Below are 18,394 nucleotides of genomic sequence, written 5' to 3' on the forward strand. Positions count from 1 at the left end.
TGTCCCTTTTGATTGGTACCGTACGTACTTGTGTCATACAACAGTCGCAGCGTCGCAGACTGCTGATGATGCTAATGTTTTTTCTTCTGTATTACTGTTCAGAAACACAGATGCTTGGCTCTGTGACGGGAATATAAATGCCTGCATGAGAGGCACAGACTGAAGCTTGATGGTGTTTTATGAACATACCTCTGGCAGTGCCGGACAATGATCATTCATCACCGTCATTAAGAGTGTCATGTGGAATTCTGGGTACTGATGAACGGTCGTGACATGGCTGTTACCGCCCTGCTGCTGTGAGGTCTTCTCACGTGGGACTGAAGCTCCGGCTGGCTGTCTTTTGATGAAGAGCTCGTGATGAACTCACCACTGATGCATTGAAGTGCTGCGTTTAAGGCCGAGCCGCGTGCCACAGAAGACCCCCGGCTAAAGGAGCGTTACTGCAGGAGCTTCTCAGTGGTTGTAAGTCTGTTTGCTGCAGGATTGCATTGCATAGAAATGCACTGGGTGTTTCTCATAATGGGTCAATGTCCATTTACCTGCATATGAACTAAAATGATTTTAAAGCAGTCCATGTACTTTATATTTGGTCACAGATAAACTCAAGAAACTCAAGTACTGCATGTTTTGTCAGCTTAAAAGTACATTTTATGACAACTAACTAGTAAATACCTTTGATTTATTGTACTTCTTAGTCTGAGTGAATGTCTGCTTTTAATGTAAGATATTGACTGTATAAACAGGCGCTCATTGTTGCTGTGATAAAGCTGATGGAATGAAAGACTCCTCTAATCCCTCATGCTGCAACTCTCTTGTAGTGAGGCTTAAGAGCGTTTTGATCTCTCTGTTGAGTAACGAACCGCTCTGTCTGCAGGTCCACTCCAGCACTCTTTCGCTGAGATTAGTCAGTCCACTCGCTGGACTGCTGGCTGCAGAGACCGGACCTCTGAGGCGCCGCAGACGAGGAAAATGAATGCTAACACCCAGGTTAGTGAAACACGGTGATATTTTAAAGGTTTTTTGGGGGCATTTCTGAATAATTCATTGAGGTTTTCATACTGTGGTTCAGCACAGGGACGCTTGCATAGTTCTGTTTTCATTAAACATTTTAATCTTAATTTACAGGTAATTGTCGTTTTATGTGGTAGAAAAACGATCTGCTGATGAAACATTTTGAGGTGTTTGCACCTTAACAGCTTGTTAATGGATGCCCTTTGCTTCCATGTGCTGTGGTTCGGTGAAAAACTAACATACACAGGTGATCACAATCAATTTGCAGCTTCCGGTGTTGATGCTATTTGAGGAGTATTATAATATGGCACAAATTAGCCATTTAAGCCTTTTGCTGCACCAGTCTCGTGAACTGCAGGTTATGTAATTATGGGGGATATACTCAGAACAAAAATGCAACATATCAGCAGGGCTTAGGCTCAGAAACATGACTGAATTATGCAACATCGTCTGATCCCTAAAGCTGTGCTGCACCTCACTTGTGTGGTTAATTCAAGGTAAACCTCAAAAGACTGTGCCCAAGAATGTCGAACCAGCTGAGAACGCTGTGTAATCACAGCCATTGCGAAACAAGTCTAAAAATCTTACATAACGTCATTCAGGTGAGTTTGTGTGGCGTTGAATCAATGATGGGAAAACGCTCCCTCACAGAATCACTTGATTTGACGTTCTCCTGGTTAAATAAAGGTTTAAAAAGCAGAGACGGTCCTACGAAAAGATCACGAGCAAACATGCTACTAAGTGGATTGTCATGAAGGGAAGTTTTCCTCTGCCCCGTACACTGTATTGTTTCCCTCGTCATCCCTTTGTGATCTAATCGACTCACCTGAGATCAGCTTAGTCTCAGGCCTCTGACAGCAGGGATTAGTGTGACGCACCAATTTAACTGTCACCCCACGAGTTCTGGGCTGTTACGTAACAGATCTGGGTCACTGTGTTAGAGGCCTGGTGCCAGAAGGATGGCAGAGTGTTTGAAAGGCTGAAACGGTGACTACCGCCTGATAAAATGTGGCTTCATGTTTATTACTGGAATTACTAATCGCACTCCTTCACATTATGACGCATCAGTGTCAAGACTAAGAGTCCACAGCTGACTCGTGGCTCAAAGTGGAGCTGAAGCTGATGGGAATGTCGACAGTTTTGCAGATATTTTGTCATAAGCTGGTTGGACGAGGTCAAATTTTGACCTGATGATGACATCTAGATAAGTTCAGGAGCCGACAGAGAGGCTAAACTTCATCCTGAAGGGAACATGAATGTTTGTAACAACGTTCATGGACATCAATCCAATAGTTGATAAGAGATTTTACTCAAAACCACCTGGTCCTTCCAGAAGTTGTTGAGATATAACCACTGAAACATGATGTGATACCTTTGATTAAAAGAACGTTATTCTTCCCACTCCTCTCAGGACGAAGAGGTGCTGAAGCAGATTGAGAGGGAGGTGCGAATGCGGGAGGGGGCCGGTAAGCTGCTGGCGGCTTGCTCCAGGAGAGAGCAGGCCCTGGAGGCCTCCAAGAGCCTGCTCACCTGCAATGCCCGCATCCTGGCCTTGCTCAGCCAACTGCAGAGGATGAGGAAAGCTCAGATCCTGCAGAGGGTGGGACGCAGGTCAGACGGAGTGCGAGGACATGGGGTGTACGTGGGAGTCAGATACTATCAGTGGAGACAGATAGAAAAGAGTGGAGGCGTGCTGTTTGAGGACATGCCTCCTACCAGCCACTAGAGGGCAGACAAGCTAACCCCTTTAGTCCATGGAGTGTTTTGTTTATGTGTGTGTTTACCTGATGTACTGTGTTGATAATGCATACGTGTGTGTAACATTGCTGATTGTGTAACAGATGTGTTGGTTCAATCATCTTCGTCCTGAGGCTAATTTGTGCTGTTTTTTTACTGGATTCTATTAGTGTTCCTTTTATTTTGTCCATCTCGTGTGCAGACTATCCTGTGTTGTACAATGTGTGTTCATGGCTTGTTGGATAGATGATCTGCTTCTTTTCCTGCAGGCCGTCTGAAGATATCGTGTCCTGTTTGGGAAAAGTAGCCCTTTCAGGTGAGCGTTCACAAAACCCCCTCATGAAAACAGATGAATCTTTTATGTTTCTAACTTCACTATTTGCATTCTGTAGACCTGCGAATCCCACTGATGTGGAAAGACTCCGAGTACTTCAAGAACAAAGGAGGTAAATCCCAAAGCTGTGATTAAGGGAGCTGATGTGAACGGCTCAACTGAGATCAGATGGATTAAAAGAAAATGAATTGAACAGCGAAGAGCATGTTTGCATAGAAACCTCGTTAACGTCACCAAACTGTCGAAAGTCCTTTCTTGAACTTTCTGACCTTTCACTCCGTTGTGCGTCCTTGCAGAGCTGCATCGCTGCGCTGTGTTCTGCCTGCTTCAGTGCGGCACAGAGATCCTCGACACTGACCTGGTGATGGTGGACAGGACTTTAACTGACATCTGTTTTGAAGACACTCTCATATTGTAAGTCTTTTCAGGGGTTCAGTTTTTGTCCGATCCCGCTTGAAAGGCATTTAATGCATCCTTGTATAAATGTGTGTGCGTGTGTGTGTGTGTGTGTGTGTGTGTGTGTGTGTGTGTGTGTGTGTGTGTGTGTGTGTGTGTGTGTGAGCAGCAAAGACGTAGGGCCGGGGTTCCAGCTTCGTGTCGAGCTGTACAGCAGCTGTGTGGTGGAGGATTTCTCCTCGGGGGCTTTAGGACCCAGGAGAGTGAGCTGTCTGGGTGGCTCTCTGGGATGCTCCTCCGGGAAAAAGATCCGCGCTGCGTTTGAGTCTGCAACTTTCTGTGGATCCGTTTCCAGTGGAGGAGATCTAGGACCTGGGAGTGTGTCGCCGCCTTTATCCCCTCACCTGTCTGCACTGTGAGGATGACAGCTCTCCCTGAAACACTAGAGGAACATGTTTTAGAGCTGAGCGACTCCTGGAAAACTGATTTTGCTCATTGCTTTCTGTCTGAAGGGGGCCTAAGTTTAACCTGCTGGCTCACACAACACTGAGACTCGAACACATCCAGGAAGGTTTCAAGACTCATGATCTGTCTCTAGCAGCAACAGGTGAGTTGTAAGTCCCCTCCTCTCGTCTTCTCGTCTCTCCTCCTCTCCTCTAATCCCTAAACTCTTTATTTTTCCAGAGGACAGTCCCTTCTGGTTGCCTCTGTTTGGCAACATGTGCTGCCGCCTGGCTGCTCAGCCTCTGTGCATGATTCAGCCAGTCATGAGTGGCCAACTCAAGGTTAAGGTGACTAGATTATCATATGTTATCCTGCTCTGCGATCACATTATCATTCACTGTATCGCCTCCCTCCCTGCTCTCGCTCAGCTCAGAGAGGACCTTAATTGCTGGAAAAATGTCTACGGGATCCTCAGGGGGCAAAGTCTCTGCTGCTATCAGAGTCCAGAAGACCTGGAGTCTGAGGACAAGCCATTACTTGTAATCCCCATCAAAAAGGTGGGTTCTAAATGAGAAGCCGTGAATGAGCAGATGGATTCACTCGCAGTTTTGTCCACGTTGATTACAATAACACGCCGAGGCCACCAGAGAGCACTGGTGATTTAATGAAAAACGTACTCAGGAAACTCGTACTGGTGAGCATCTGGTGAATGGAATATTTTATGCATTTTAATGTCTGTCAAACTCATTACACATGTTGTATCTTTCATTTGGAAATGTAAATCTAAATAGCACCTTATCGCACAGAGACATTCTCCAACCTTCATGTTACAGATACCTTCTCACACACAGTATTTCACTGCTATCACTGCTGCTCTGAGGCACTTTCACTGAGCTTTAGCTTTCTACTTTTACTACCATGACACTCATCGGACACATAGGGTTAATACTTACTTTTGGATTATTCTAGAATATATTAAACCAGTGGTTCGCTGCCGCTTTGGCTTGTGTTTACTTGGTGTCACGTGTTTCAGATATTTTTGAGCTGTCAGCAGTGATTTCCTCTCTAACTGTTAGAGGCTCAAAGAGGTAAAATTCTCTAATATGTCACAAAAAAAGGTCCATGAAATGAAAACAGATTGGTGCTGCAGTGCCCTGACCCTTAAATTGAGAAGCACAGGATTAAACCACCTTGTTGTATATGATATCGTTCAAATGTTAAAAGATAAATTCAAATGAGCTCCTGCAGCTGATTTGTTTGTTTTCAGCCGCAGCATTTCCTCTCAGCTTCCTAACTGCAGTGAAACCTGTCAGTTATTAATATCTCAGTAGCGTTTACGGTAGCGTTGTGGCTACCTGTAATATCTCAGCTATGTGGATGCTTCACACCTTTGGTACTTTGTCAAGCAAAACTCCAGCCAATTATCTGAATAATAACGAGCCAGTGATTGTGTGTGTGTGTGTGCTTCTCTGTCAGGATACCCTCGTCTGTGTGTCAGAGAGAGGCCCTGTCCATTGCAAGAGTGTATACGTCAGTACGCAGCATCAAGGCGAGGATGTGACCTACGTGCTGACCACACCCGCACCTGACGACACGCAGCGCTGGACCGAGGCCCTCTGGCAGCACGTCTACAACATGAGTGAGCAACGACATAACCCATGAGTCTCTGACGCTAGCTGCTAGCACAGCTGCTAAACTTGCGGAAAGGTTTGAAGTTTCTGAGTGAAACATCGTAAAGGAAGCGTAAGTTTAGGCTGTGAGCCAAGGAAACAACAACTGCTTTAGCGTTGCCATTAATTATAGTGGTTCTGAAAAGGGCTTTGGCACAGTGACAACCAAACGGTACGCACACGAAAGAATGAACGCCAGATTGTCATCAAAATCCACGTGCAGGGACGACGCGGTACAGCAGGTCAGGACGCCGCCCATTCTGATCCACTAATGCCCATTTTCTATCTGATAATCAGAGATTTGTACTCAGCTTCGTGATTATTTTTGAAGCTTCACTTTACGGTGTTGATAAACAGAGTTTTCTATGACGTGTCTTTCAGTCAGTATTCAGCAGTCCAAATTTTCCAAAAACTAGCAGCCTACCTCTACAGTTCACGAATGAACATCTGGTTTGTTCAATCTGGGGAACAAATACACGTGTGCTGCCGTAATAACATCCAGCCATTTTTTGCATTATGTAACGTATTCCATTTATTGCTCATAGAGAATATATTTAGGGTGGGAGCAGGTTAGGTGTGCAGCATCAGTTGGCCAGGTGAACAGAGAGCCACCATCGTGAGATTTACAACTCTGGCTTCAGGCTCAGCATACCTCAGTAACCCATTAACCTCACTGCGGTGCATGAAGCGAGATTAATGTATTAATGATAACACTAATAATAGAGGAATTGCAGCTGATTCACCAGAAAGAAACCACATGCAGCAAGTGAGTGTTGTACATAGAAAAGACAGAATGGACATAAAAACAAATCAACAAATTCATGAAAAATAAGATGAAATGTTTATTTTTGGGGAGTGGAAGGCAACATGGTGGCAGTATGACACCTCCAAAGCAAGCTGTAATCTGCCTTTAAACTGAAAGAAGAAGAAGAAGAAGAAGAAGAAGAAGAAGAAGAAGAAGAAGCGACAATGCACCTTTGATAACCACGAAGGAGCCAGAAGGGAAAAGGAGGACGTTTATGCAGGAAATTCAGTGATTGATACTTAGAATTTCCCCCCAGATCTCCCACTGAATATATCCCTCCGCCATGTTGAAACAAGACGTACGAAGTGTACATACCTTAATTGGTGCAGAACATTTGTTCCTTAATCCTCTGTGTTCTGCGAGCACACGCAGCACATGCTTGTCTAATGTCATCAAAAGTGCATCAGACTGCAGTAATCACTGACCATGACATTTGGCACAGATGCTCATGCTCCTCAGAGGATGCATCCGAATTACTTCAGAGAGCCTCTGACTTTTCATCCAGCACAACCAGCAGGTCCAAATTTTCATTTATCCAGCGAAATGGCTCGACATCTACCTGATGGATTGACAGTTCACGTTGCACAGATGAGCAGTGTGATAATTATAACTTTATTTAAGGGAGCAGGAGAAACAAGCTACACCTGATCACAGCATGACTCAAACTCAGCCAAGTCTCTTCATATAAGACGGCATTCTTTCATGGCGTGTTCGTGGCATCGGTGAGGCCTGCCTGCCTGTTGATGAGCACAGTGTGACAGCTGTCTGATGTCTGACTCAGATCCTCAGCTTTATTGCTCTGTACCCTCTCATCTGGTGTAAATGAACAAAATGTAAAAATCCATTCATCTCCACGCAGGTGACACTCGGGTGCATTAACCTCACGTGTGTGACATACCTGTGAGACGTTAACATGGTAATGAAGACTCTGAAGCCAGCCTCCACTGTGTTGGAGTATTAATGTACACAACTTGTGAACCAGGGACCAGACAGCTTGTATGTAGTACGCTGCAATATTTAGCATCTGTTCAGATGAACTTTTTAATGTAAAATAATCAATTCTCATCTCATGGAAAATCCAACAGTCTGCTCTCATGTATACAGGAATACTTCAATCTTGAATGCAGTCATTTAAGTTGTTAACTGTTATTAAAGTTGCATCTGAACACATCCAGTGTTCTACATTAATAAGTAACTTTCCGATTAATATGTAAAGAAGCCTTCATCGTGTGCTGCGTGTCGTGTCAAGCTGCACTTGATTGCAGCATAACTCAAACTCAGCCAAGTATCTATACCTGGAAATGTTTGAGGGATTGCTTATGAGGTTTCGCTTGTGTGTATTTCAGAAGAAGCTGAAATATACCTGCTGATACCTGCAGGACGGCATTCTTTCATGGCGTGTTTGTGGCATCGGTGAGGCCTGCCTGCCTGTTGATGAGCACAGTGTGACAGCTGTCTGATGTCTGACTCAGAACATCAGCTTTATTGCTCTGTACCCTCTCATCTGGTGTAAATGAACAAAATGTGAAAATCCATTCATCTCCACGCAGGTGACACTCAGGTGCATTAACCTCACATGTGTGACATACCTGTGAGACGTTAACATGGTAATGAAGACTCTGAAGCCAGTCTTCACTGTGTTGGAGTATTAATATACACAACTTATGAACCACGGACCAGATAGCTTGCAAGCAACTGGCGATATGTAATGTCCTCTGAAGTGGTTGTACTTATGTATAGTACACTACAAAGGAGCCGAAAGTCAGTGGAGCGATGTGTGTTGATATTCCAGCCACAACTAGTAGAGCCTCGTCTTACAACCCTGAGACAAATCAGAGTCCGATTTTGTATAAAATAAGAATTCTTAGAGTAACACGGCCTCTTTGAGTCACACAGCCTGTGATTCAGTGGTTTTCTCACCCACATTCAAGCTAATTTGACTGTAACGCAACATTAAGTCACCCCCAAACGCCATCTTTAGAAAATGCAGCAGAAGTTTCATTCACTCTTCCTACAAAGTTCAACGTCCACCAAATTTAACAGAGCTAAAAAAAAAGGCAAATTACTACCCCATAACTCAATATATCAACATACTGGTGTTGTACATGTAATCCGTTTAGCTGGCTTCCCTGCCATGAATACAGAGCCCCTAAAGTCCCGTGAATTCATCAAATATTATTTTTTATAGATCCTTTCCTGCGTTCTTCCTGTAATTGAAGTTGTTAACTGTTATTAAAGTCGCACCTGAACATGTAAAAATGGTCCACTGTTCTGACCAACAGTTGGAAAATGCTAGTCCTCCAAAAAATCCTGCAAACTTTCGAGTTGCATATAAACGTACTTTGACACTGTTAGGGTCTGAATTTATACTCAATTAACATTTTAATTTTTTCTAAGTTTGGTTGTTCTGTGGTGTAGGGACTGTCTGCACGCCTGTTTGATATGAGCGGTTGCCCCATAGACGTGCCATCAGACCCCGGGTCGATGAAACGTTTGCTGGGGAGCTTTCCGAGGTGTGACATGCTTCTTTGATGCTCAGATAACACGTATGTTAAAGTTTGAAAACAGTTCTCACCCCCTTTTACTGTAAATGTTAAGTCCAATGAGGCATAAGCCCTAAACTGTCTACAAGGGAAACAGACAGCCTCCCCTTTCACAGACCACCAAGCAGAGTCTGTTTTGTTACCACTGGCAAATGTGTGTTCCTTCCCTGAGAAGAGCCGAACTGGAAAGCTATCCACGAGTACCTCTTTGGGTTAAAGCCCCCTGAAGTCATCTGGAATTACACTGCTGAGGATGAGGCCTGGGAGAAGAGTTGCTAACAGATGCACAGCTGCCATCCACTTCTGAGGTCGCTGCTGGTGGCAAAAATGGCAACCCAGACCCTGATAGTGGTGGAGGGGGGCTAGCGGGTGAGACGGCACAGCGGTGGCTTGTTTTTTCCGGTCAGGAGCTTGGTGGGAACGTCAACACTTGTTCCCAATTTATTACTGGAGTCTAGAAAGCTGCTTGCAGTAGCTGACTGAAATACAATACTTTACTTAAGCTCGCTGATTTCTCCTGGGCGGGACAGATTCCTGGATTGGCGGGTCTGGCCTCCCCGGGCTTGGCCATCATGCTGGGTCTGAATTGACCTTTAAGCTGACGGTGCTACTTTGGTAAAGGTCAAATACAGCACAGTGACATTAGGACCAGAGATTAGTCACAGCACCAGCGTTTTGTCCTGTGCCCATGTGCCATCGCCACTGTTTTTAAACTGCCCCAAATACCACCAGTCTGTTCACAGATAATCACAGGCAGCAATCATCGGACCACACTAATCATAACAAAGGATGAATAAAAAAAAAAAGGGAGCAGAGCAGCAGAAGCTGGATCTCTGAGCAAATTCATTCAACATTTGAGAGGCATTTCCCACCGTGCGTATTTACGAAAATCAGGGGAAGTGACAATTATATTCTTGAGAGCCTGCTACAATGCAGCAGTAATTATGTGGTCTTATGTGTCCACGAGTTTATGCAGACAACAATTACTTGAGAAAATTGTCACCCTGCCTGATTAAATCAAACAATCGCTGTAACTCGCCCTCAAAGTGAAAAATTTCAGGAACTTCTTCTGCGTCCTCGTAGGGATAACTTAATAACTTCTTGTCTGTTTACTTTCTTTTATCTGATTGATCATAAGCATCATTTTCAGTGTGGAGCCGAGGGGTCATGTTCTGCTCAGCACTTTGTCCTTGCAATCTATCATAGTATTATTAGTTTACACATAGAAAGTGTAAATGCTTCGGTGCCCTGCGTGTTCCCATGTGGGGTATCAAGGCAGACTTCTGTCTTCGCTTTCACAGGAACTTTCAAAGTTCTTTGGGCTTCTTTGACCAGAGGTTCAGTAGGACGGCGTTGTGTTTGGCTGGATTGTTGGGGCTGCTGGGAGAGGGCGTCAGGCTTGATGTTTCTGGAACCAGGTTGGTGAACAAGAGTGAAATCTTCCGAAGAATAGCGCCCAAAGGGTTTGAGATTGAGTTGTTTGGCGGTCTGGATGTAGACCAGGTTCTTGTGTTCCGTCCAGATGATGAAAAGGTGCGATGCTCCCTCCAGCCAGCGTCTCCAGCAGTTCCCTGTTTCCAGGTGGTGGGAGACGACTGAGCAGGGGTGGAGTTCCTGGTCACACGCTGACTAACCCTAACCCTAACCTCCAACCTTTGTATCTGATGCATCAACCTCCACAATAAACTGACGTGAAAGGTGTGATTGGAGGAGGACAGGTGCTGACGTAAAGCATCTCTTGAGCTCGGTGATGGCAGGATCTGCCTCAGGAATCCAGGAAAAAGGGGGCAGCTGAAGGGGTGAGGTGGCCACACAGTTGTAGTCCCTGATGAACCGTCTGTAAAGGTTAACAAAGGCCAGAATCAGCTGGAGTTGTTCCAGGGATGTGGACCACTCTGCCACTCTGTCTTCACCTGTCCACGTTGGACATGTATCCTAGAAACCCAACAGAGCTGACCTGAAATTCACATTTTTTAGCTTTGTTCTCAAGTAATCTTTGGAGAACTTGCCTCACATGCTGGAAAAGTATTTTTTTGTGTTCCTGAGCATGAAATTCCTCGTGGGCCGGATCACCCCCGGCCTTCACTAATGAAACTGTCCCACATTACCAAACGTATCGTCCCGAAGTGACCAAAATTGTCACTGAAGAGTAGTTTTGTGTACTACAATACAATATTGTGCCACATAAAGAAACAGTTTCTGTTGGTTCAGGGTTTATTGTCCCTGCTTCCAAACCAGCGTGCTGACTCATTCTGTTATATTGTTAATAACACATAACATATCAATTAATGCAGCCTACACTTGCTCTCTGCATTGCAAACTGTTTCTTTGTCTATTGTGTCATGAGATCACAGTACTGTGTGCTGAAAACCTCCACTCCCCATGCTGGAATGTGGAGTTTGAGCCAGTTTGCAGCCATGCCACGCACCTAGCCCCCGTAAACTGGCAAGCTGTCACTTCACTTTCCATTTGTGCCGCCCTTGAGTCCGAGCAGAGGGCAAGCAAGTGACAAGTTCAGCAGAAGTTGATCGGTTTTCTGTGAAAAACGTACAATATGTAGGTCATCATCAGGGCTTATCACAGCACACTGTGCACCTGTGGATTATTTTTGCAGCTTCTTGGTGCCACAGTGCATTTCTGCCGATTAAGATACACAAACAAATCTTTAATAAGAGAGTGTTTGCAGGAGAAATTACATTTTTTTGGTACGAATGGGTAAAATGTCTTTGTGAACTCTTTGTCTTTGCTCTACAGAGAGATCAGGTGTGAAGAGGTGGATGTGGTGATGTGCCACTCCTTATTGTGGGTGTGTGTGCTCGTTCACTGTTTTACTGTCTTCACTGATAATTAGAACAATGGCTCAGCACACCAACAGTAGACTGACTCAATTATTTCAGTACAGAGACCTTCCTCAGGCGAATGTGTGGGAGCTAAATCTTGGTACTTTTACTCATCTGTTATTCTCCTGTGCACCTGTTTCTGCACAGGTGTGCAAAGATCTCTTATCTTGCATGACAGTGAGCACAAATCCTGTTACAGTGCTAATTAAATTGAATTCATTTTTAGTTAAAGCGGTTATTTCTGGGCTGCATGGGAGCTTTGCTTTGGTTCTTCATCATCCTCGACAATGTTTAGATGACTTGCTGTTATTTGCAGCTGCCTGCTCACAGTTTGTCCTGTGAAACCAAAGTTAGATTTAAAGCTGCAGAAGCACATATTTAACTCGACGACACCGGCTCGGCGTAAACACATATAACTATTCTGATAATTAGGTCTTCAATATTTATATTTAAATAGGCCATGTAAAAAGATACTATATCATACCAAGATCTATGACAAGATTAGTCTGGTATGCGGCACAGGCATGACATAATCTATTGTCTCAGATTCTCAGATTGACATAAGTATTGAGATACTGCCAACTTACCAGCGACTGTAAACACGATTTGACAGAGACAGAAGCTTGCAGTAGATTAACTGCTGACAAAGGCTTTGCCATTCATGTGCCTTGAAAACCACTGCTTGTGCTGTTTGTTGCAGGCCAGTGGAAGCAGTGCTGCAATCACCTCATGAAGATCGAAATGCTGAACTCCAGGAAACCCCCGACAGTGAAGCAGGGGTCGCTATACCATGAAATAGGTAGTGTGACACAAGCAGACGCCTTTATGACGTCATCAGTGGTTTTGACAACTTTACATCACAGCTTCATTTGTTTTCATTCATTTCTCTACGTGTTTAAATCTATTGGCAGACTCTCAAGTCTTTCTAAAGTCGTGTAATCCATCACAGGGAAACACAAGTCTGCCACATTAAAAACTTTTCAGCTCAATCGCCACATAAAACTGCGAAACGAAAGCTGCATTAACAGGTTGTTTTGGTCCCTTGGGTGCATCAAAAGTAAGCTGTAATCATGACATATTATCACATTTAAGTAGATACAACAAACATATTAGCAGACAGATGCCTCGTCACACATCCGGCAGATACTGAGTGACCCCTCTGAGTCATCTGGAGTCGTGTTTGTGTCCACCTGGTGAATGAAAGGAGGTTACTCACTCAGGACAGATGCATGCTGCTGCCAAACAGCTGATTAAAGCAGCGAGAGTGAACCAAAAGAGTAAAATTCGCAAAATACTCCAGCTGCTCAGGACTGGGGGAAATGCTGAGTCGCGTGATGCCACAAGCGCCAACTTTCACGTGCGATTAAAGCCGATTTAATTAATTTAATCTTCACTGTGGCTGACACAGCTCAAGCAAGTCTCATCAGTCTGCTAATTGATTTACATTTAATGTGGAATTTAAAGGAAGCTAATGGCTGCCTCCAACAGCATGAAAAACAACGCTGAAATCCGAAAATCTGCCTCGAGCTAAAACTTGCAAACATACATATTAGATCAGGCCGTCATGACCTACTTACACACCTGTCACTCCATGCCATGAATTATAACAGTATAATGAAATGTGAAATGTAGTGCCTCACTTGCATGCTTTGTCTTCATCTGCAGAAAGACGAGGTGACGCCTAGCCTAAGACTCGTCAGACAGGTTTGAGCAAATAGAAGGATGTTACAGATAAATAATGCTGCCCAACAATGGCTTGGAACAACGGACCAGACGCCGATGACATGAATAGGCGCATTATCTCCAAAACGTGCTTAGAGAAACATCAGTCATGCTGATCAGAAAAAATATACCCATATTCCATAGCAGCAGCCAAGGGGACCAAATATCTTGGCATCTAAAATTTGGGTGTGTCATTTGAATGAGATTTTTTTTTCCCCAGCTAAGGGCTCGAGAGCTATAGATGATATCTTTACAACAATAAAAGTGACTCCTCTTCCTGTTTGTGCTTCTTCTTTTTCAGTAACGCCCTCCTCCCCCAGAGAGGGTCTTGTTGCCCCGGATTTATCTGTTGAAATGCGCACTTTGCTCTCATCCTACTACAAGGAAAGGTGGGCCTTCTGCTCGAGCAGACACTCCCTGGGCTGTTCGCATTTTTACCCCCCCGCATGAATTAACTGATATGATTGACTTCCTCCAGGTGCATAAAAAACAAAAATCCTCCCCTCTGCTTGCTGTGACGTGCATAATCACTTGTTTGTTGTGATATTTCAACGAGGCTCGCATTGTATCTGCAGGCAGTGCAACACGAAACGGGACACGCCAGTGACTCCGAGGCACTGACTTTACAATAATGTCTGTCAGAATTTGAGCCTCGCGGACTAACAAAGAGTGCTGAGTGAAAAGCAAATTCCTGCCCGCATTCTTTACATCAGCACGTATAGTTTGAATTTTTCCGTGAACTTTCCAACTCTCCAGATGTGTGAGAAATGTCATATGTGACAGCTTCTTGAGATTCCAGATCCTGTGAGTCTTTAAGCGCTGCGTGTCAAATGCTATTCCAGTGTGTTTTCTCTGAGTGCGAGGCGTTAGCTGCTCACTGAAATTACAACACAACTGCTCAGTCTGACTTATCAACAGGTTGTGATTACAAATTAGGGCTGAATTTCCTGTTTGGTCTGTTTGATTACTTTATTCATTTGCATGCAACAAGCAATAACAAACAATGACCTCATGACAAACTGTTGTGTTTTGAGGTTTGAGTCTGGTCTCACTCCCACACCATCAGATACCGCAGCTTTGTCAAGCCGCTCTGCGTCTCATACCGATGCACAAGGCACCTTTTGGCGTCGGTGTTAGATGTGCCGACTTTCAACCGACTCCGACCCATCCCATCTGTGGCAAGATTAGTAGTAGGAAGTACTGGAAAGTCTGCAAATGGAGGAGGGTGGGTGGATGGATGCGCTCGTGCCCTGTGTGAAACCCAAAGTTAAAGATCTTTTCCGAAATGTAACCATGAGGCTTTGATGCCTGAACCAAAGTGCGACCACTTCACAAGCCTTTGCGCATCACTGGGATGACGACGTGTTGGGTGGCTGAAGCCCCACGTCTGGGCATCGTGGCCGATTACGAACGACAATCAGATGTCTATACCTGTGCAGTTTGACATGCTAAACAACCTGTTGTATGTAGCATGTCACAATTATTTTTGACTTGACACCACCATTCAGGAGGAGGGATGCTGAGGTTGCTGCTGTCAGCTGCTGACATGGTTTACCCTGGAGTTGGTTGAAAGAGCACCTTGCGCGTCCGTGTGAAATGCGGCGCCGAGTAAAAAAACAGCACTAGTTGACGCTTTGGGAGTGAGAGAGGGTCATGAGGTCAGCAGTGACATCACAGCCAAGCAAGATAATACCTCTTTGACTCAAACACATAATGGCCCTCTCATGCAGTGCGGGTTATGTCATCAAACACTGAATGTTTGCAGGTAATTTGACTTCTTAGAATGGCAAACAGTCGCAGTTACAGCTTTAAGTCTGCACATAATGCAGCTGGCGGTCAAATGTTACAGATATTGTTCTGGAGTGTCATGGTTTGTGTACAGAGAAAGGCCAGAGATTGGTCAAAAGATGTCCCGGAGAACAGGTTTTACTCAAGACTGATAGTTGATAAATGTGAAGTAAGGAGCTAACTGGGTCTTACTTTTACAATGCTGGCTTTGTGAAGCCTTGAATGCCTCATGAGTCTTCTTTTTCCAGTAAATACAAGGAATGTCAGACCTCTCCCTCGCACGTATGACCATATTGCTTGCAGCAATTCGTCGGACACTAGCTAAATGGTAGACGTGGCTGAGTTCAATCAATCTCATTTATTTGAATCCCAGAATAATGATTTGCCACTAAGGATCAATTTATATTTGGATCAGAGAAAATAAGAGTAGTGAAGGTAATTTTATATTGATTATAAAGTTAAGGGGATTTTTTTGGAGTATAAGCAGGCTATTTAATGCGTTTGAAATAAAGCTAAAATAATGTAGTATGTATACAAGTTCAATTATAGGCATTAAATTCTAGGACAAATGTTAAAAATAGAATGCGTGGATCTGATAGCAGCTCACCAGTATAATGATGTTCTTGTGTTCTTGTGTTCTTGTGATTTCATCTGGCACATCGTATCTTTCGCCTTCTCTGGTAATGAAAAAGAGCCATATCCTCATACCAGTCATGTCCAGATAAGAAATTGGCAAACGCGCAGCTAGCGCCGTGGTTGTAACAGATATGTGTGCGAATAGTTTCGAGCGTTGGGAAGGTGTGATGCACGCTGCATGTGAGTCACGTTGCAACAGTTTCATCTGCTTTGCTTTTGGTTGATTTTACACAGACAGATGCCAAAACAGAAATAGATGGGAGCTGAGAAAGGAAGGCTTGTCTAAGAGCACCAGCGTCCTTAACAGCGTTTGTCTCTGTTTACAGTTACTGACGACTGCCACAGCTGCACTCGAAGGGCGCCGACATGTTTGTGGTTACGACGCCTGGTCAAGGAAACGGACGTGGACGCATGCTTCTGCCTCTCCTCCGTGAATCCTAACTGTTTACCCAGCCAGCAATATCAGTTAAAAAAGGTGATGAACAGTCAAGAGTGTGAGCCTGAAACCAAAAACTATAAACGTAGACAAATCTCGCTATAGCATTATCAGGCAATGTGCTTCCAAACAATCGGGTGGCCTCCGCTTTATCGTTCTGTTGACCCTTCATCAGTTCCAGTATGATGACGAGCTTCACCTGCACCACACTCCAATGATTGGACGACATCCGCATTGACACACTGAAGACTATTCTGCCACTAATGTGCCATTTGAGCATGATAATTGAATGCATCAATAAAGTGGTAAAACATGGCTGTATGTTCAGTTATGATCCGTTCTGCTGTTACTTTCTGTGCAGCCTGACTTTCATAGTTTCACACTGAAACCACAGACGCAGTTTGGCCAGCTCGCACCCGCTGAGTCATGAGGCAGATAGTCAGAGGAGACTAATTTAAGTGGAAAGCACTGCGAACCTTAACCTCCAGGGGCCTGCCTGACACGCACAGCTACTTCCCTGCAAATTGAAAGCAGGAAGAATCAATTAAAAATCAATCGTTGAGTTTTAACGGCCACGTCCTTCAGAGTCTCTGAGTCTTCAGTCCATAATGAGGGTAAAAGCGAAGCACCAGCACACTTTCAGTCCAACACAGCGGTGGAATATCACTCAAGTACTGCGCTTTAGTGCAAGTTTCAGGTACTTGAGTCACTGTCTGCCTCCTCTACTCTACATTACATTTTGTACTTTTTTCCTCAACAATTGTAAGCAATTTGTAGGAATCCATTATGAAAACAATCATTAGTATTTTCACTTTTAATTCTTAAAGTACATTTTCCTGATTTACTTAAATAGCAAGACTTTTACTTGCAATGGAGTACTTTTACAGTGTGGTATTTGTACTTTTACTGAAAGGTTCAGAATATATTCAAAATGCAATACTTAAACACAAATTCAGTCAGCTTCAGTCGGCTGCAGTTTGAGTTTTAACACCAAAAATTGAGAACAGCTGCAGTGGTTTGAACTCCAAATCACCTGTCTAGTCATCTTTATCATATCTTATTTATTTAAAATTACTGATGACTCTATAAACACATACAGTACCAGTTGAACTTGTATTGAGCCAACAGTTCAGTCTCGCTTGGCAAGGCAATATTTGTGCAGAGCACCATATTGTGAAAGGCCTGAGGGCTTCCAAGACTTAAATAACAGCCTGATCCCTGTTCTGAGCCCAGTAAATCCCTCGCAGTCACCAAAACGCTTTTCACTCACAAACACAAAAGTATTTTTTTCTTGTTGTTGATAACCAGATAGCACTGGAAATATGAAAAACTGGCTACACACACCGACAAAGAGGCCTCTGAGTGAAGCAACAACCCGCCGAGAAACAACCGCCTCAACGTGTTCGTACTGGATTTCTCATCCATCGCCACCAATATTTTCTTTCCTTGTTTTTTGAAACTTCAGCGATGCATTTCATGTGATAGAGCGGCTAAACTGGTGAGCGAAGCAAAGGGAGTTAGCTTGCGTCTCCCTCTGTTAATGGTTTCAGGCCCTTTTCGTTTTACGCACAATGGACTGTAATAGTTATCTCAGTTCGTTTGTTATTAACAAGCATTCTGCACGCAACAATCACTGTGTGTAGTTACAATGATGGGAGTGTCAGTTTGATTTTCCTGTTATTGTCACACCTGAAAATTCCACATTACGCATGGAATCTGAGAATAATAATTATAGCAATCACATAATAGCAGACTGTGCATACTGGTATGACACACAAATAAAAACAAAGCAGCACTCCCCCTGCTTAACTGATTTACTGGTTCTTATTCTGTATATTTACATGACATCCTCATAAAGGCCAGGATTAACAAATTTAACGCTCCCGCCATGATGCGCAGGACAAGCTATAAATATCACATAATTATGTTTAATGGACCTTTAACTAGTGGAGGACTTTGTTAACGGCACAGGTGTGCATACAAAAAGCAAAACTGGCTTAAAATCCCCAGCTGCTCTGAGGCAACCACTTCC

At 44.0% G+C, this 18,394-nt stretch overlaps 1 protein-coding gene across 3 annotated transcripts; it reads left to right on the forward strand.

The window, feature by feature from the left end:
* Positions 1-891: 891 nt before the first annotated feature.
* LOC143338089 (rhotekin-like) lies at positions 892-16,677 on the forward strand. 3 transcript variants are annotated; one of them, XM_076758250.1, is made up of 13 exons: positions 892-987; positions 2,423-2,622; positions 3,018-3,064; positions 3,141-3,194; positions 3,379-3,496; positions 3,648-3,893; positions 3,991-4,085; positions 4,163-4,269; positions 4,351-4,479; positions 5,399-5,561; positions 12,481-12,579; positions 13,804-13,897; positions 16,257-16,677. In XM_076758250.1, exons 1-13 carry the CDS (start codon positions 970-972, stop codon positions 16,465-16,467), a joined length of 1,581 nt encoding a protein of 526 aa, XP_076614365.1. In that variant the 5' UTR covers positions 892-969; the 3' UTR covers positions 16,468-16,677. The 3 variants fall into 3 exon arrangements, with proteins under 3 accessions (XP_076614365.1, XP_076614367.1, XP_076614366.1); XM_076758252.1 differs by having other exon boundaries at positions 13,804-13,891; positions 16,253-16,677; XM_076758251.1 differs by having other exon boundaries at positions 4,163-4,263.
* Positions 16,678-18,394: the final 1,717 nt, after the last annotated feature.

The sequence above is a fragment of the Chaetodon auriga genome, chromosome 19 (assembly GCF_051107435.1).
Source record: "Chaetodon auriga isolate fChaAug3 chromosome 19, fChaAug3.hap1, whole genome shotgun sequence".
In the NCBI taxonomy this organism is placed as follows: domain Eukaryota; kingdom Metazoa; phylum Chordata; class Actinopteri; order Chaetodontiformes; family Chaetodontidae; genus Chaetodon; species Chaetodon auriga.

Coding starts and splice junctions, on each gene's coding strand:
- LOC143338089 (XM_076758250.1), top strand. Junction 3,195..3,378: donor GTACTTCAAGAACAAAGGAG/GTAAATCCCAAA, acceptor GCGTCCTTGCAG/AGCTGCATCGCTGCGCTGTG. Junction 13,898..16,256: donor TACTACAAGGAAAGGTGGGC/CTTCTGCTCGAG, acceptor GTTTACAGTTAC/TGACGACTGCCACAGCTGCA.